Source organism: Anas platyrhynchos, chromosome 2 (assembly GCF_047663525.1).
Source record: "Anas platyrhynchos isolate ZD024472 breed Pekin duck chromosome 2, IASCAAS_PekinDuck_T2T, whole genome shotgun sequence".
Lineage (NCBI taxonomy): Eukaryota > Metazoa > Chordata > Aves > Anseriformes > Anatidae > Anas > Anas platyrhynchos.
In genome coordinates this window covers 27,100,309-27,121,354 of record NC_092588.1, presented here as the reverse complement: position 1 = coordinate 27,121,354, position 21,046 = coordinate 27,100,309, and the positions used below count along the sequence as shown (strand labels likewise).

Genomic DNA, 21,046 nt, shown 5'->3' with positions numbered 1-21,046 from the left:
TTCTATTTATTTCAGTACAGAATATGACAACAGTTAGCCAGTGGTGATCATGTGATTCACCAGGAGTCAAAGAACTAATCTCTGTTCTGGGAAGTAAAATCTTATTCCAGTAAGGCTAATGTTGCCAGGTATCTCCCTCGCTGCAGCCACAAAACTACAAAAGCAGCTGCAAGACCACTTTATGGGCCATGCAGATGGACAGAATCAGCTTTAGAGGAACTCCTGTAGTTGCCGGACTACAGACTGGGACTTGATGCTGTAACAATCCATGAAAAGAGTTTAAAAGGAAGGAGATATAGGGGAATAAGATTACCAGTGCTAAAATAATTACTTTTATGTATAAAGAAGGAATCTCTGCATGAGCCATGCAGCTTCTGAGATAAACAAGCGTGTATGACTGTGCCAGTATAATTTGGAGAGAGGTGGGAGAGGTTAGAATAAAGCTTTTGTCCCTCAAGGAATTGTTCCAGCAGCTCACATCAACAGAGGCATACGTACTGCACAACACCATGCAGCCTGGCCCATCAAAGGAATAATTTAATCTTCAGAACTTTAAATTTCTTGTCTCTCTGAACCACTTAAGTTCAATTCTTTTAATTAACATTTAAATGAGATTACAATTCCCCGTTTGCATTTTCAAAGGTCATTAGGACTTTATGGCATTAGGCAATGTTCGTTTCATATCAAAGGATTTGAGAAATCATCTCACATTGAAGCATTTTATACTTTTCCAGTACAGCTTATCTGGATTTATTTTGCTGCTTCCTCTTTAACTACCTATTGTACCTGGATTTAATAAGTAACACAACTAGAAAAAACATGCATGGCCCAGATTTCTCTGAAAGGTAAATTGAAGTTCCACTGTCTAAATTAATTTCCATATCCTATAAAGTAAAGCTCATAACTATCCTTTCTAAACCCTTTCTTCTTTACGGCATTTCTCATTTCTCATAGAATGTTTATCTTTCTCCTGCTTCCATCTTTTTATTACACTGGTAGTGTGCTCTGTGCCCTCATTTGTCTGTTCCCTCTTCTTCTTAGAGACCTGAGTACACAGTACAGTAACATTTCTCAGCAAGATAAGAGCTTGTGCTATATGACATAACCCTGCATATGAGCAAAGCACTGTACTCACAGTTGAATGCATAAAAGCTGTAAGGGGCATTCAACATTACAGTCAGAGGGCATTCAGCAACGCTGCCCTTGCAAAGCCTCTTTTTGCTCTCACATACGTCCTAGTCTGCTAGTTGATGTACATGCAGGATAGCTCAATGAATGTGTCTTCTCTATACTATTTGTAGTGTTCAAAGGCTCTCCTTTTGGCTCCTTGAAATACCCTCCCCTGAGCTAGTCTATGCTAAGGATGTTTTTGTGTTTTTTTTTTTTTTTTTTTTTTTTTTTTTTTTTTTTTGCCACTCATTCACAGTTAGGCTCATTTCAGCCTCCAATTGTTGGGATCCCACTGCTACTCCAGAAATGCAGATGCGTTCTGTTCCTTTACAGCTTGATGGCATTAGGGTACACTATACACTGGTGTCCACTGGAGCCTTGTTTTTCTGTGGGTCTGATGTGCCAGGCCATTGATCCATTCTGTCCAAAAAACCCTGTTGTCCTTTTCCTCCACCTGGTTGGAGCCCCTCTAGTCCTGGTCATAATATTCATTAGTCACTTCTTGTAAATGAAAATCAGAAGTCCTTTTGTTAAGATCAAAAGTAAGACTGACCCTTCTATTCTGTCTAGGGAACTGCCAACCAGAAACTGGAGCATTAATTTTCCTGGAAGAACTGCCTTTTGTGATTGTTTTTCCTTGCAACTCATGTGCTTGTGCCTTTATGGTCAAGGTAGATTTCCTATCTCACTTCTGCATGTCTTCCTCATGATCACATGCGCGAAACCACAAGGTGGCACATGGTATGTATCCACTATATCCTCTCTATAACAGTGGAACACTTTGAATAGCTGAGATACTAGCTTGTACAGCTGGGGTGGAAGATATATTTTCTTTGAGTTGCTGGACCTCTTGGGAAAGATGCAAGCCCCTAGGGGGAAAAGAGACTTTCTTTGTACTGCCGGAGTTGGACAGCCAATTCATCCATTATTTGTTCCTCTTAGTCTTTCCAAGTCATTACTGCTAATGAGTTGGCATGTGACAGTGTGTTTCGTACAAATTTCTGCCACAAATGTAGCATGTACTTGAATTCATCTGGATTTTTGGGTATCTATCAGGTCATTGTCTAGGTCACCATAACACCACCTCCAGAACAGTTAATTCCCTCAGGTACTGTATACCTCTTTCTGTAGTTGTCCACTTGCCTGTGTGACATATAACATCTTTGAAGGGACACCTTTCCTTCACACCTGACACGAGTTACTTTCAGAGGCTGAGGGCTTGTGGCCCTTTTCCAATCACGTTGTCAATGCCCACTTCCCTAGAGAGGGATCCCAGTTCCTTAGCTTTCCTGCCCTCTAATTCCAGGCTATTGGTCTCATTATCCCAGCATCGGAGAAGCCATGTGACAGTGTGCTCATCTGGACAACATTTGAATGTCACATATCTCACAGCTTACCCTGGGATAAGGGATCAAGTGGTGACTGTTACATGTATGAGATCTGCCTCTTCCTCCTCCTGTTCCCATGATGGCCCTGCTTCTAAATGGCCTGCCTCCTCCTCTTTCTCTTTCCGCTTCTTAGTAGGGAATTAACCCTTGTGTATAGGGGTGACTGATACCAGCACGGGTTGGTTCTCTGGTCCAGCAGCAGTGCCTGTCACAGCAGTTAGAGTTGCTTCAGGGCCTGGTATGGGGGTTGGAGTGGTTGCATGACCTGTCACAAGAGCTGCATTAGTGTTGAGTACTGCTCAGTAGGCATAGGCCAAACCCTAACACATTGCAGTGAATTGTGTATCTGGAATTGCCAGGGTGATGGCGTAACTTTTTCAAATATTTTACTATTTTTTTCATTATTCTGCATTTTTTTGGGGGGTGAAGTTTCAAATTATTGGAAGTGCCCACTGTTCTAGGTTCCTGCCCGTATCCTCCCACACTCCCTGCCACTCATAGCTATTCTGCCTTAGGGAAGATCTTTGGGTGGCATTCTTAAATAGTTGTTTAACATTAAAATAAATAAAATAAAATAAAATAAAATAAAATAAAATAAAATAAAATAAAATAAAATAAAATAAAATAAAATAAAATAAAATAAATAAAATAAAATAAAATAAAATAAAATAAAACCTGAAACACATTCAGGGGACAGAGCAATAGGAGCACACTTGTTTGAACATCCCAAGGATATTCAAAATTCTCAAGAGGTGTTGTAACTAGCCTGGAGGAGAATGGAGAGGTGGAAGAAAAAAAGAGGGTGAAGAAGTGGGAGAAAGTGTTGCTCTTCATCTCCCCCATATATTGTCTCCCTGAGGAGAAAAGGCAAAGAGTGCAATTTATTAATAGTTTCTGAGAGATGGTTCCCCAAGTATGAAATGACAGCAATGCTGAGTACAAATACCACATTCATAAGCCGGTGTTACGCAGTACAGCAAAATGATAACCTTAAACCAGCCCCCAGAGATGATTAACGGTACAACAGGAAACACATACAGCAAGTAATGTGTAACTCAGCACAACTCTGAGAACAAGCACAACAACTCTAAGGAAAAAAAAAAAAATCAACATTGTTACCAGCAACTATTAAATGGATATCATGCTTATAACATTTTTTTTTTTTTTTATGTTCTCTTGTCAGATCTCTCATTACGCCACCCCTTCATGCCCCACACTGGACCTGAAAAGGACTATTGTGGTTTAACTGGGCAGGCATCCAAGCACCACACAGCCATTCACACCTTCCCTCCCTGCACCCAATGGGAAGGGGGAAAGAATTGGGAAAATAAATAAATAAATAAATAAATAAACAGAATAAACAAAGCAAGTGATGCACAGTGAGATTGCTCACCACTGACTAATGCCCAACTAGTCCCCAAGTAGTGACCGCCCACCCCCTGGTCAACTTGCCCATCTTTATTGTTCCTCATGATGCCATAAAATATGAGATATCCCTTTGGACAGTTTGGGTCAGTTGTCCTGGCTCTGTCCCCTCCCAACTCCTTGTGCACCCCCAGGCTCCTTGGTAGCAGGGCAGTATGAGAAGCTGAAAAGTCACTGCTTCGCAGAAACTGAAACATCAGCATGTTATCAACATTATTCTCATCCTAAATCCAAAACACAGCACCATACCAGCTACTAGGAAGAAAATTAACTCCATCCCAGCTGAAAGCAGGACAGAGACTCTGGTTCTATCATTGCCTCATTATTGTCCAGTGGTAGTATACAATTATAGTACTGCCAAGCAGGCAAGCACATCAAATATTTAAATATGAAGAAACTTATGCTGAGCTTCCTTTCCAGTTTCCTTTGTTCTTTTCTCTGTACACATATCCTTGACAGTTCTGACATACATATTATTTCCTTTAATTGTGTAGCATCTCTGAACATTACTTTCCAGCATCTTTTGCTACTGTCTGCATCTATGTTCTTCTAGTTGAAGAATGACAGGGTTACAATTTATTTAACTTGCACGTCTTACCAAGAGAAACTGCCTTCTTAAATTAACTCACAGATTTTGCTGTCTATTAAATGTAGAGAGGAAACAGCTTCTGAAGGCCACCATCTAGGGCACAAATATAGTTGAATAAAGTGTCAATGTACTTACTTTATGCACAGATTAGGGGATATAAGCTGGTAGTCGTCCCCTCTCCTAGACTTGTGAGGGGCATTTAAGTTCCTCTATTCTAAACATGATCTTCTGAAAGGCTAGACTGACCTTGGTGAAGGTCTAAATTTGCTTTAACTCAGAGTTTTCTATGGTTCAAAGTTTAAAAAGTGCATGACCAGGTGTCGGTTATATGGTTATATCCGAAGAAGTCTTAGAAACTTTTTTTTTTTTTTTTTAATTTCTGAACCAAGAGATTCTGATTCTTTTTGAATTGAAGTATTTTCAGAAGATGCCTTATGTTTGAAAGTTTTATGCCTGCTGGGATGATATCAATGGGATGATGCTGTCTTGTTCAGTAGGCCAGAGTAGTTTCTGGAATAGCTGTTTTGAAAAGAAAATACTTTTTATTTCTAAAAGACCTAGCTAGTGCACTCCAAAAGAGAAACCACAATTCACGCACAATGTGGACAGTCAGTGAAATGGGACCTGGGAGAGATTTGGGTAGTATAGTATTGAGATACCCTGTATCTTCTTTGTAAAAGTAGATAGAGTCCTTCACAGATAATATAGTATTTTCTTACAAATGAACAACAAGAAAAAATAATAAAAAACAACAGCAACAAAAAGCACCACTTCAGTATCTTTTCAACCTGAATGTATTGCTATAATGAAAACATGAGCAAAGACATGCAGCAGGAAACTGGTCAGTGTGACAAGGTAACAGGATCTCAGTGTAGAAACCAGGAGGCTGCAGCCACACTTGTCAAATGTCATGGTAAGAATGTCTAATGCTGAAAATCAAAGCAAAAAATGTCTGTGAACCATAACACAAAAGTACTGCACAATACATTTCTTAGCATGCAATTAGACAGCAAGTGAGCAAGTCATAGATAACAAGGATGCCTCTGCATGTCACTGCAGGGGAATATATAAAAATAGAAGAATCCTGGAAGAGAAAAGAAAGATAATCAATACAGAGATTAATGACAGTAATTTCATACAAACATCTGGGCAATTAAGCATTCTCTTTAGGAGTTGTTTCTTGCAGTGACTTGTGAAGGGATAAATGAGTTGCAAACCAAACTTCACATCAATATATTGAACGTTGCCAGTGTGGTAGAAACAATACTTATTTCAGCTTGGACACTCTCCAGAAATTAAATACTAATACAAAAACATATTTGAAAATATTGGTTCTTCAAATAATTTTTGTAATTGTTGTTGGATGTTGCTTTGCTTTTGCAACTTTTCCACTCTGATTCTCCTGAATTATAACTTGAACATTTTAGATCAGAAAAACAAAAACAAACAAACAAACAAAAAAGGAATTTCATGAAGGAAGGAGGCACTTAAGTGAAAGTCTGTATGTTGCTTTTCATGTGACAAATAATGAAACAGAATCACAGAATCACAAAATATCTGAGGTTGGAAGAGAGCTCTGGAGGTCACCTGGTCCAACCACTTACTCAAGCCTGGATACCTACAGCAGGTTGCCTAGGACCCTGTCCAGACAGCTTTTGAATATCTCCAAGGAGATATTCCATCATTCACACAGAAAAGACCTGCTTCCTAATGTTCAGAGGGAAACTTCTGTGTTCCAGTTTGTGCCCATTGCCTCTTGTCCTGTCTCTGACCACCACTGAAAAGAGCCTGGCTTTGTCCTTTTGGTACTCTCCCTTCAGATATTTATAGACATGGATAAGATCCTCCCTGAGCCTCTTCATTCCAGTTGTGGCCTCACCAGGGCTCAGCAGATGGGAAGGATCACCTCTCTTGTGACACTGCCTAATGCTGGTGACACCTTGCCTAATGCAGCCAAGAATATTGTTAGCCTTCTTAGAGGAAAGGGCACGTTGCTACTTCATGTTTTAATTGGTGTCCACCAGGACCCCCAGGTCCTTTTCTGTATTCCATCTGGGTGGCCTGCAGCCTGTACCAGTGACCGGGCTTGTTCTTTCCCAGGTGCAGGGCTTTGCACTTCTTGTTGAGCTTCATGAAGTACCTGTTGGCACATCTTTCCAGCATGTCCATGTCCCTCTGGATGGCAGCAAGACTCTCCATCAGCCATTCCTCCCAGTTTTGTGTCATCTCCAAACTTGCTGAGGCTACACTCTGCCCCATTCTCCAGATCATTAATGAAGTTTTTGAACAGGATTGGGCCCAGTATTGTCCCCGGGGTATTCTGCTCTTTTACTGGCCTCCAACTAGACTGTACCACTGACTGCTGCAATTTAGGCCTGGCTATTCAGTCAGTTTTTGATCCACTTCCCTGTCTGCCCATGCAGCTCATACACCTGTGGGGATCTTATGGGGGACAGTGTCAATAGTCTTACTGAAGTCCAGGTAGGCAATATCCACGGCTCTCCCCACAGCTCCCTAGCTTGTCAGTTCATCACAGAAGATTATCATGTTGGTCAAACATGACTTCCCTTTGGTGAATCCATGCTGACTATGCCTGATTTTCTTACTCTTTATGGAAGTAAAAATGCTTAAGTGTTGTAAAAAGTCCTATGCATCCTGAATGTTTGTATAGAGGATAATAGTTTATGTCCTCTGGGGCTGAAAGCAACTCAAATGGACTTTGGTTTGACATTGATCAGAGTCTAGTTTCTTTTCCTATTGAAGCACAATTCAAATGCACATTATAGCCTTGCAGAATTCTACTTCTAATACAAACCCATTTTCACTTGTGCAGCAGTGAACTGGCAATATACATGGAGAAAAAGAAGTTTGACTTACATGTTTTGTAAGTTTTAGGATTGACTAATATTCATTAAATTTCAGTCCTCATGATTGGTAAGCACCCAGTGTTTTGCCATTTGACTTGCTAGGTGATCTGTAAAACACTAATTTCCTTTATCCTTAGCTTATTTTGAGCAGAAAACAAGTTTTTGCCATGCCACCAGATATTGTGTTGAACTGAAGAATGTCATAAATAATATATTCATAAGTTTTAATTCCATTGTCAGTTATTAGTATCCAGATGTTCAGTTGATTTTATTCACTATAATAACTCAAACATGTAATATGAGAGTGGTTGGCAAGCAGTGACTAGAAATATTTGTTATTCATAGTTAATTTTGTTTAATTGGTTAAACCAGTATTGATTGTGTTTCCTCTTTGAAAAGATTTTTTGGAAGAGAATAATTCCTGGAAACTAAATTCTGAATTTGGTCCCAAACATTAAAACAAAAAATGAATTACCTGCCAAATAATTGTGAGAATAGGTCTGAAACAGACTGAATTGTCATATCAAATTTCTCTTGTGCTAATTGTGATTGCTAGATGTTTACTAATAAGTAAACATCTTCTGCATTTTGCAGCATATTCACCTATGAAGTGAATGGTATAACTTAGACATGGATCAGCTTGGAAGTTTTTTTAATTCTTCTCTTTCAGAAACCAAACACTTCCTTGAACTTAAGATGCTAAGGTATTTAAGACACTCCCTAAACCCTTCCATTCAGAACTGGTGTTTATGTCAATCACCTGCAGACAAAGCTACACGGAAGCTAATTTCCAGGCTGAATGATTAGACTCACCTTTTACTGACACTATAATTATTTTTTTTTTAATTTTTTTATTATTTTTTTTGCTCACAAAAAAGGGAAGAAATTTAGCCACTTGTTCATCATTTTTTTTATAGTGTCTGCATCAGTAAAGTCTAATGAATGGTGCTTCAAATATTACAGAAGTAGGTACAAAGCTAGGCACTCCACCTTTCTCCTATAAATTCTATAGGAGAATTAGAGTTTAGAATAAACTCTATTTATTCTAAAGAATCTAGAGATTCTACTCTATTTTGATTTGAAAAATTAACTAATTCTTCTTTTGCCTTTTTTTATACCCAGATATATCCATAATACCTCTATATTGTCAGTATCTGTTATTTATTCATTTTCTGAGGCAAAAGTTGGCTGTAATGTTATACAGCATCTAAAGAACAGCAACTATAAATCTTATGGTAATATGTACCAAGCAAACCACAATGCCTTTAGGAAACTTTTTTTCTGTTCTCTTATTTATTGACAGATTTTTTTTTTTTTTAATTACAACACAATGAAACGATGGTAAGTACATAAGATGCAATAGTATAAAAAGCCATTTTAACCCTTCCCTTGGTTAAGACACTTACAGCAGACAAGAACTGCCCCACCCCAATTCCCCCCTTCTCAAATGAAAAAAAAAATAAATATAAATTAATAAATATAAAACAAATCACTGCACAGCCCTTAACTCTTTGATTGCCATGGCAAGAACCCTAATGATGATTCTAGCATGTGACTTTCTGTGGTTAAAGGTTGCCGCAGCAGTCAAAGGGTTATAGCATTGTAAACATAAGTACTTTGTTGAAAATGTTCAGTCATGTTAATGGTCTACAGCAATGAGATTATTATCATGACCCCTTGACCTTTAATGACACAACGTTATAAGGAGTTAAAGAGATAATAGCTTGGTGAACTGTTACATAGATTAGTTAACCCATTTTGTTTAACAATGCACTATGAGGTCTTGATTTACTAATAAAAGACAACTTGTGTATAATAAAACACTGTTCAATGCATTGATCAATAAAATCAATGAAAAAAATCAGTCTAAGCACCACAAAATTTAGCCTGATTATATCTGACAGTCATAATACACTTTAGCACCATTTAGTCAGCCTTGCATTTGCACACAAACAAACTTTGTGTTTGTCAGTAAAAGCTACCTGAAGGAATAACATATGTCAGTTATAAAAAGGTTACTGTATAGAATGCTGTGTGAGCCAATAAAATAAAATAAAATAAAATAAAATAAAATAACAATAATAAAATGACATTTAGTTGCAGAAAAAAAAAAAAGCTCCAGTTATTTTGTTACTAACATACATTCTAATGAGCCAAACATGGGCATGAAATGCATGGGGCTATGCTGAGAAAAGAAAATAAAGATAAGAAATTTGCATGACACAGAGAAATCATTACATCTATATTCTGCGTTATTTGTCAGGCCTTGTAAATTAAGTGAGCAACTGTTGGATGGTTCAAGAAGTAGAGCTTGAAAAGAGTTGGTGTTTAAGAATGTATGGGTTTTACATGTTATGCATAAAACCACTTTCAGAGATATCCTAGAAACTGTACCAAAATCATGAAAAACACGAAAAAAGATGAAAAGTTTGTTTCTTCTTTCTCAGAGGTGGAGGATAAACAAGGATTTCATGGTGTGGGAAGAGACTCATAATTGTAGCAGATTCTAGCTAATGTATTGGAACCAGACTAATTTCTACTCTAATTACAGGGAATTAGGTGGAGGAAAGAATGGCAACTACATGGAAATTAGAATCAGCTTCTAAAATCACAAAGCACACCCAAAAAACAGGACTAAAAAAAAATAATAAAATAAATCATGTTCTGACAGATAAAAGATTACAGCACTTGGAGTGAAAAAAAAAAAAAAAAGTGAATGTTATTTGGAAAGTAATGGAAACAAGAATGTGTATGTAGTAGGAAAAAAAAAAAAAAAAGACATGTACCCTTCTTGTACATAAACATATCAAACTGATTGACTACACACAAACAAAATCAGCCATACACGCTTTAATCACTAACAGTACCAACCACAGAACTGGCAAAGAGCACACATAACCTTCCTTAAACATCTTCTGAGCATGTAGGAATACACCATGTACAGTAAACCTGCAGAAGTCAAACACTTGCACCTTTCACTGCAGGCTGTGAATGAACTGCATAACAAATCTAATTCCCAGCCTACGCTAGCAGATGACAGGTAGAGCTCTTCATAAATACACTGTTTATGATACCTAAAAATTAGGATCATTCAGAAAACAGTGCATAGGAAAACTTTCAGCCATGCAATGGTGTTAGTCTATTATGCCAGAGTAATAATTTAATGGTTGTTGATGTCTGTATACGAACTGACTTGGTGTAGAGGAGGGTCTGGTCCTACAGTTATTGTGGGAGTAGCAATGGCATAAATTACAGGCATAAGAATGCAAAGATGGAAGAGAAAAGACAAGAATTGGTACCACTGCAAGTAGTACTAATACTCTCAAAATACAGCTTTCTAGACTTCCCACCTCTCACAGACAACATAAACCATGGATGTAAATAGTGTGCAAGGGTTGGCATCAAAAATGGTGGCTCTTTGCTGTTACATTATGACCAATGGAATAGCCATGAGATGCAAACGTGAAGTCTATGATGGTTAGTGCTGGCTGTGCCACAAAATTTTTATAAAAGTTAAAGGATGGCTGTGCCAATGGATGTCAGAGACTTTAGTAATCTGAAATGAACAACTTGGAGCTCAGCTGTTGGAATACTGGGCAATGAACAAGATTTAGTGAAAGATATATTCCAAGTTCCTCTAATGTGCATATGATGTATTTTTGAGAAAGTACTAGCTTTACATCATTGACAAAAAGCTGCATTTCCCAGTGATAGACTGTGAAAATATATATGATTAATGAGGTGGACAACAAAATTTTATTTTCTTCATCTGTAGAGTTAAGAGACCATTTCTCACTTGTCTACCAAGATCACAATACATTAAAAATTGTATCAATCAGTCAGAAAACATGTCAAGGCACAGTGGAAAAAATAAATAAAAGGGGGGAGGGATCAGAAATTTGAACATTTGAATCATCAACATCAATTTAAATAAAAAAATAAAGTGATACATGATCCATCCAGAGGTTATAAGTGTGTTTCTATTAAATCAAATATTTCTGGACTGAGATACAGAAATAAAGATACTTGTCTGTAATATAGACTAACATAGGTAAAGGCTTCTTTCTCTTTCAATATCTCATACAGCAGAGTTCTTTAAGTGATGGATAACTATGGGGTTCTAATTTCTAAAAACAAGGGTAAAAACATTAAACTGTGACAAGTTTTTGCACATAGATTCAGGATGATAATGGTTTGACTAATCCTTTCTTGAACAATTTACGATTGTAGAATATATTTAGTGTGTTCGCTATGTATTTGTGGTCAGATTTAGAGCAACTCTACTGAGGTGCCTTTTTGACAGACCAGTAGTATATGACATCAAATATATAATTCAGTGGACTTTCCAAAGTGTAACAAGCTCTTGGAAATCAATAATACTTTCAAAGCTATCACTGAGTTCCCGATAATATGTCTTTTTGTTCCAATGTCAGTAACCAAGGTAGTGGGTACATGAAATTTTCTGTGGTGTCAGTCATCATCTTTGTTTCCTTCCCTACCCATCAAATAGGCTTTGCACTTGCAGTTATGAAGCTAAGTGTTCTCATTCCTTTTCTTATATTCTTATAGAAATGAAAAAAGGAAATGCACTTCCCCTGTTTTTTCTATGTCTGCCTGCTGTCTTTGATCAAAAGACCTAGTTTGCTCTCCTGGGGATCCTAGATGTTTTGGAAAGACAATTCATGACTAATATAGGTTTTCTCTAAGAAAGATTTCAATGGTCCTAAAAAGCTGTATTTGTCATCACTGTGAACCAAGGACAACAACCCTCAAAGCAGTGCATATATAGCAGATGATGGCCTGTGTATCTTGTATGGGAGATTCATAGTCCTCAGTCTACCCTATAATATCGTTTTCATTCAGACACAGTAAGACAGTAATAGTGAATGACACTACAAGTCCAAACTTTTAAGCATGAATTGACAAAAGATGTCTGCTTGGTTTCAGAAACACATTTAAGGATGGATGTTAGACATATACTTAGTTGACAATATTTCACCAAATGCATTACACAGTGTAAGAACTGAGGATAGATTATTTGTGTCATCACACATTCCTTCGATACTGGATTGCTACTCAGGATTAAATTGTCTTGGGTATAGCAATCTCAGGCATTTCTGTGAGCTGAGTGAGTATTGACAATTAATGTCCTGAAGGTTGTTCTTTTTGTTCTGTTTGTTTTTAATAGTTTTTATCTGCCTTGTGATTCATGACCTGAGTGCACAGTACTTCATTATGTAAGGTGTAACAGAGCTATGCAAATATAGTCCACAGCAATGCCTTTCAGGTGTGAATTGTGGTTTGCCATGATCATTTAAACAGTGCTGTAGGTTGCTGGTGATGTCTTCTGAATACACATCATCAAATGTATCTTTTTCTAATGTGTATAACAGTGCTTTACTAATATGTATAACTCTCTGTCTAAGCAAACAAACTGCTCAGAGCTGACTTCAACATGGTAATCCCATAAAATATGAATGTGATCAGTGTGTGAGCACTGAAATTTCTGTGGCAATAGCCAAGCAATGCATATATTGTATATGAATCTGTTCAGATTTTTTGTATGCCTAAATATGAGGCTGTGCTTTTAATTTTGAATATATCAGTTGTGTAATAGAGTTTTTTGGGCTACATATAATATGTAAGTGTTAATACTGAAAAATAAAGAGTATTTTAAACCACCATTTTACACTACTGGCCAACCTCCTTTTTCTCTTTGAGGTTGTGAAATCATAGTAAGGGAAACAGTTTTTTTCACACCTTATAAATGAGTTAGCACTGACTGCATACTGATCCTAAGCACTGTCAGCTTCCACAAGTCTGACAATTTTATTTATAGCCATGTAAGTACAAATATGTGTGTAGACAAGGTTTTAAATTATGTCATTATATAAGGATGGAAATATGGATAAGAAATATTATTTTCTGATTTAACACGCTACTCTCTGTAAGTGGTGAACACAGCTGAGCATGCACTGATTGGCATAGTTACAGTGCATTGTTACCAGTATGTAATACATTAGGGAAGTAATACTTCCCTAAAAACTCTTCAAACTCTGTTGTCATAATGTTAAGGTATAAGCAGTTACTGCAGAAAGCCATTTTATACCAGCCTTCTGTTGCTAATCCTACTTCCCAGAAACCCAGTTCCCAAAATGATGGATGGGCAAATGTCTGACCCAGGACATGCGCATGGCACAGAATAAAAGTGATTATTCCATGGGTCAGTGCCAGATAGCAAGATGAAGAGAATGCTCAGTATATATTTTACTGCAAGAGCAAATTTTATTGTTTGTTTGTTTGTTTATTTATTTATTTATTTATGGGGCATGAAAGACTATGAATTAAGATATGCTGAGAGCTTGCCAAAGAGATTAAGGGTGTAGTTATAAAAAGGATATGATGCAATTTCATAGGGTAGAGATGCCTATTAATTAAATAGCAAACTTTAGTTTATGTGGTGGCTATTATAATTACTAGCTGTGGACAATGTCATTTTACAGAAGCAGAAGAAACTAAGCTGTATGACTGGAAAGCTTTGTGCCATCATAAATGGCTGGCATATGTAATGATTAGAGTTTATGTAGTGTGACAGCAAGCAGCACTGTGCAGCATGCACATCCAAGTGTAGAAAATCCTGTTTAGTATGTTAGTTTGAATCAACGTTTCTTCATTTATATTTTACCTGTCTCTCAAATTTATTTCATCTGTACTATGGGCAAACCAGAGAAATACTTAAGGCTATATCCACAGGGTCAACATACTTTAAATACCTCACATAGAATGTCATATCTCAACAAGATGATAGACAGCTGCAACTGACTACAAATTGTAGATGATATGCTACAGCTTATGAATGCTGAGAGTCAAAACCTGTTTATGATGTTTGTGTTCAATGCTGTCTACATACTTGGAAAGACATTTTGATTTGATGAACAAATGCTTACTGTGGTCACATACTGATGAACCTTCAAAATATGAACTCCAGTTATCATTGTGTTTTCTTAGTTACATACATACCTCAAATAACACATCATAGAGAATCTATGCTGTCTAACACTAGAGTCTACCTTAGATCAATTGTAAGATGGAGCCAGTCCACAACAAGTGGTGGTATGCTTTTGATGTTTACCAGACATTTTCAGCATCTATGGTACTGATGACAATGTTGACCAGTCTGTGACATAAGTCATGAGAATGGATTAGAGAGATTGGACTCACACATTACATTTTTTTTTTTTTTTATGAGATCATTGGCTGACAAATCAGTGATTTATATGCATAAACATATTAATTTTATATTTATATGTTACATGGTTCACTTACACCTGATTTTGTAACTGACATATGTTTAAATGGTCTTATCTTATTCGAACCACTCTGTCTAGTCTGTGAACTTTGAGCCAAGGAAGTATTCTTAACTTAACAGCACTGGTCTATCAGTCACAGATATAGCATTGTATTCAATAAAAGGTTATCTGTTCCTCGACTCACACAAAACATTATTTCATTTACAGCATAGCTGCACACCTAAGTAGCCAGTGACATTTGTTCCTTCCACTGATAATAATGATTTTCCTTGTAGCTCATAGGGCTGCAGTATTCTATTTACACTTCTGGAAATAGAGCTATCTAAAGACAGTCTTGACAACAACAAAAGGCGACAGGGAGCTATTGTTCTGTAATGGCTGCATCAAATCTCTTACTACTATGCTACAAAGCTTCCTCCACCTCTGCAATTGATGGTAAAACTTAGGCCTCATTCTAAGAATACATGTATATGTAAGCCAGGACAGAGCAAGCCCCTGCAGTCATATTTTTCTTCAGCCTGGTTATCTTGTGCTATCTCCAGTTTAGGCTGCTAATGGTGTGGTAGTTTGCATTTCTACTTTCTTAAAAATGCAGTGGAACAAGGCTTTTTTTAAGCTTTGCCCTAGTGATGGTTCAAATGAAAAAAAAAAAAAAAAAAAAAAAAAGAATAGGAATGTAATGTTTCCGTTGCTTTTAGGCAGACCTACTTTCTACCCTACACACATTTTTTCTAACCAACAAGCTAGAATTCTATTCTATATAATTTGGTACCAAAAGCTACATTTAACTGATGTTAGGATTGTGAAGTAAGCCAAAAAAAGCTGAAATTTCAAAATTAAGTCTTACACTCTGTTCTTAACCCACAGTGCTCATAGCACAAGAGTCTTGGCAAAACAACTGGGAGGTGAAGTACACTGCCAAGAGAAAGTGTAAATCTGCCCCTTATGTTTGAATATATTATTTTCTGTCATTTTCATTCACAAAAGTAGCTTTTTTGTTTTTTCTTTAGTTATTCCCTCCCTTTTCTCCACTTTGAATAAAAGAAAAAGAACAAAAATTCATAGGAAGATATAAAACATGTATTACATTTATTCAGGAGACTTGAAAGGGCTCCGTTGGAGCCATTTGAGTCTCTCAATCTCAGGCTATCCAGTAAATATACAATTACATACTTTTTTAAGTGTATTTTTTGGAAAAAAAAAAAATTGTGTCAATATGTTACAGTCAATAACCTTTTCATAGTTTTATACATTAAAAGGCCAGGTGAAATGGTGATGTTATCTACTCTGGCCTCCTGTGTCATACAGACATTAGTATTTTGAAGATACACAGCCCCGTATAGTCAGCTTGATAGACTGTAACTGATTAACACAATGAATATTCAGTTTTGTATTTTTCCACAGTACAGATTGTGACAGTAGCAATATGGAAAAGTTTATTAAAAATGTTATGTGAAAAGTTACGACACGTGAGTAGGAACCCAGATTGCAGAACTCAATCACTTTGTTTTTGATTAGTGCTTGTAATTATAGGCCCTGGTAGAAAAACAACTGTTCAAAAAATAACATCGTATTAGAACTTTTACTTGTTTGAGTTCAAAACTAAATCAGGTAACACCACTAATTTAATCTGAATTTCCATAATTCAGGCAGCCAACATATATTTGGAAATTCCACTGACCACAATTGCTCCTACATCTATTACTTAAAACAAACCTTTATGACTGCATTATAATCTACTGAAAATAGGAGTATATAAGATAAATGCTGACAAAATCTTGCTCTGCATGACATAAACATGCCAATATAATATTACTTTTCCCTCTCTGTATATAATATATATGCACTTTAGAGTAAAAGAAAATAATCAACTTGTGTATTCAGGTATCTATGATGTACCATATACCAAGCACTAGACTTATCACACTTACCTTCCTGCATAATTAAAATTAAGTTCTCCAAATGCAAACATTTTTGTTACTTTATCAAAAAACAACAGTCAACATGCTCAGCACTTCATTACTCTCAGGGAAACAGTTGCACAAAAAGTTAAAGCTGCCATGAAAGATATTTAAAAATTGAAGTGAATTTTTCAAGTGAACAAAAAAACAGATGAGATGCTGTTCTGAATTAAAGATAATATAAAACCAGTTCTCCTGTTGTAGAGGAAAACCAAATGCAGAGTAAATAGTGTTAGTATTTTCCACCAAGGGACAAAATTGGAACAGGTGATGAATCATTTTGTTCTGTCTGTAGCAAAATATAAGTTATAGTAGGTTGTTGACAATAAAAATCTATGCATGAATTAAAATATGCATGTATGTGTATGTGAGTGTGTGTATGCATTTCTAAATACACAAATGCATGTACACACACACATATTAATATATATGGCAAAGAGGCATTGAATTCCGAATTCACCAAATGAGCAGATGTGCAGTAAATACCCTATGTTACTTAACTGTCAATTAATATATATTTTCAGCAACAACTGAATTGGATTTACTAAATAATGCTATGGGCTGATACTGGTGTAATTCTAACCTACAGTATGCGGTACCTCTACAAAACATCTCAAAAATGCCATCTGCATTGCATATTTGTTGTAAAACTATATCTTTTTCTAATCTTCATTTCTGTTAGCCGTTACATATGTATATCTGTTTATGCTCTAAGAAATAACAATTTGCAATGCTTTATAGCATGCCACATATGTTCATAAAGTCCTCAAATCAATATAAAATCATGTAGTCGAACAAAAAGGCATACTATTTTTCATGCTATGCTCAATATAAATATAAATTCAAGGCAGTCAAGCTATTCATTACCAAAATAATAACCATAATATATGTGTATATATACCTACACTCTCTAAAAAGTGATCCAGTTATGTGAATTAAGAAATCAGTAAGAAATTGGCTGAATGTAGTACAAAAGTCTCATTTTATGTAAAAGCCAATACTGGCCATTTCAAGTATTTTAATACTTTCCTATAACCTTTTCATTAATAACTAGCTATCTGTAGAAATGATAACTTTATATGGAAAAATTGTATTCAAGTTAAATAAAAAATCATTTCTACTGTAGTTCATTTTTAGAGTGTGCATGTATACATAGCAAAATACCTTTCTACAGATCTATCATAAATATTTTTGTTTCTGTCTTTTCTTTCCTAAGAAAACACTTCAACATTTTTTTCTCTAATTTTGGATAATGTACATCAGGCCTTTAAGAAATTAAACCCATCTTAGATCATTAGCAACACCGGATTCCATTCAGTTTGTGCCAGTTTGCAAGTTAAAGGTCAAAGAGCAAAGACATAGGACAGTACACTTTAAGGAAATTCAGACAGTGAAGCTGTTCACAGAAGACAATGTTTAACTTGGTAATGACAGTCAACAGGTCAATAATCAAGTTCAAGGCAAGCTGTTCATTGTTGCAAAAGCTACTCCCCTCAAATCCTGGCTTTCATAAAAAACCAGGTGTCTGACATTTGGGGTGCATCATTCTGACCATCTTTAATAAGTTCACAGCCCAGTGACTGTAAAGCCTATCACTGCAAGAAGCAGCTCCTAAAATCAATAAAGAGGTCTGTCAGTTGCTGACTTTTCTCTAGGAAAAAAATATTGATACAAACCTGCTCTGCAGGTCACATGAAAATGACAATACTGCTGTTAGCACAAATTACACGTAATGACAAAATGCTTTGGTGGTCCCTTGGCTCTGTCGGTGATATCATGTTCAGCTAAAGGCCAGAGATTTGACTAACCCTTTGAGAACTATAGTGAACATGCAAGGGGGTAACACACCAGAGGATATTCATGCAATATCAGAGTCATCATTTTAGTTTTCCTTTGAAACTGTAACTCTACCTCTGAAGAGGCAAATTGAATTATCATGCAACATAGTTTAAAATAGAAGTTCAAGATGCTTAAGATAAAAGGCTAAGCTATAAAACTGTAGCCAGTTCAGAAAAATCCTTGGTAAGTGGTAGAAGATATTAAAATAGGTTTGGTTCATTTAACCAGAAAGTAGCTGGTAAATATAGTTTGTTTTCTCTTTATGTTATAAATGTTTTTGTATCAATAATGCAAGTAGTTAAAAACACTCACTTGCAGTCACAGGAAATCCGTTTTAAATACAAAACAAAACAAAACAAAAACAAAACTGTTTTTCTTTTAAAATCTGTATTTCCAAAACACAATCCTGTAATTTAATGACAACCAAGATTAACATCCACCAGACTCTGCAAACTGATGCAATAGTTCTCAAAGGGTTACACCAAAGTAATACCAGTGTCAAGTTCTCTACACCATGACTGTTGCTTTAAGTTCATTGAAATCCACTTCAGAGACACACTGCTTTTTACCATGCTTTGGAATGAGTGCTCCTGACAGACCTGTGAAAGGCCTGGGGCAGCTGGCTTGGTACAGCTTGGGAAAGATTTTGCAGGAAAACCAACCCAAAATCAAAAAAAACAATAAAAAGATTCCGCTTGAATATAGTAATGAATATAAATGAGTTTAAAACATTGAGGACATAGCCCAGAGCAGCTGTATAAAACACAAAATGAATGTATTATTAAGGCTGTTACTATATTGCAGATATTTTGGCCCCTTGTTTGTTGGAAAATGGCTGTCCGAACAGTCTGAAGTCCTGCGTGTCATCTGGGTCTCCCACCTGACAAACTGGAAGTAGGAGTAGGACTTTATCCTTAGCAGACAGAAAGCAATCCTCTTTGGAGACAAAGCTGTTTTGGGTCTTCTCACTTTCCTGAAAGTTCCATTGCAGGTTGTTGTGTTTTTCTAAAAAAATTGACTTTCAGCAAATTTTTTTTCAAAGGGGAACAGGCCTTAAGGGAAAAATGTAGAAACATTTGAGATTATTTTTCCTCTTCATTAGTTAATCCTGATATCGGGCATTTGGCGTGCAGAGGAAAGGCCTAAATTGAATGACAAAGAAAGACAAAGGACTGAAGAAACAGCAGATACTTTGTATCATGGAAGCTTCCCAGCTGAGCAAATCGCCACTCATGCGCAGGACAGGCAACCCCCTGGGTTTTAAAGATCAGCTTTGTTTCAGACTGACAGATGCCTGCTCCTAGCTAGGAAACTGCATAACAGCTCTTGTGTCGAATCTCAAGTTACCACAAACTCCTGGGAGGGAAAGAAAAAAAAAAACAAAACAAAACCCTACATCACACCCACTCTTGCATAGAGCGTTTGCAGTACAGTATGTGGCGGGGTGTTCCTTTCCTTTTGAACTGGAACACAGTGTAAACCAAGACAAGGAGGCACAAGGCCAGGATGCAAGGAATGACAATGGCTATGGCTTTCACAGTGCTGGCTGTGTTGTCCAATTTGATGACAATGTCAACGTCATCTTGAGGGCTGTGTCGGTCTTTGTCTCGGTCTGTTGGTCCATCACAACCCATAAAATCCTTGAGGATTGATCTGGGATAGCCAGGTTCCACTCTGAGCATCTGGTTATTGAATTTCCAGTACTCTTTTCCTTTGTAGAAATATGTGAAGCCTGAGGAAGAAAAATCACAGTTATTCACGGTCATATCAGATCAAGCATGCCATCTACACCCAATGACTGAAACTACTGGTATCAAATTATATTACAATTAGAAAGATAAAAAATATGAGGAATATACCCTACTGATTGGCCTTTCAAAACTTTCCAAGTTTCATTTCTTTCCTGTCTCTAGAAAATCTGTTTTCCCCTATTTTTTATAGAATAGAAAGGTTTTATTTCCTGCATTACCACAAACAATAAAGGAATTCCCAAAAAAATATATTATTTTTGACAGGCCAGGGTCCAGGTGATTTGTTTATACATTGAAAGCCCAACTGGAGCTGTAATCCTTGGGACCAGCTCTATGCATGCACTTGGAAGCATCTCAAGCTCTTCAAGATGAAAAGTCTACTGAAATAAGTTACTATGCTGAGCTAGCCAGAAATAAGAGCTCTGTCTCTTCAATGTCACATAGCCTACCACTGTACTTCAGAAGAAGGAAACTGTGAAATAAAAGCAGCTTTGCCAAAAAACAAAAAGCAAACAAACAAAAAAACAGGTGTACACATTTAAATTTTCTGTAGGGTGCTGGTATTTGATTATTTAGATGCAATTGAATATGCCTCCATGGGGAAAAAAAAAAAAAAAAAAAAAGAAGGAAAAAAAGAGAGAGAGAGAGAGAATGAGACTCCCTGACAAAAATCTTTTACTGTATTATCCCAGATGAAAAATGGTATTAATCTGGAAAAACAAACAAACAAATACAGCAAACTTTCA

General features: G+C 36.5%; 1 protein-coding gene across 2 annotated transcripts in view; it reads right to left on the bottom strand.

Annotated features, from left to right (window-relative positions):
* Positions 1–10,191: 10,191 nt before the first annotated feature.
* The window catches only part of MMP16 (matrix metallopeptidase 16), a 190,242-nt gene continuing 179,387 nt past the window's right edge, over positions 10,192–21,046 (bottom strand). For both annotated transcript variants that reach the window (XM_027452438.3, XM_027452439.3), the window contains one exon: positions 10,192–20,281. In XM_027452438.3, coding sequence (XP_027308239.1) covers positions 19,947–20,281 — 335 coding nt within the window. In that variant the 3' untranslated portion in view covers positions 10,192–19,946. The remainder of the gene's footprint in view (positions 20,282–21,046) is intronic.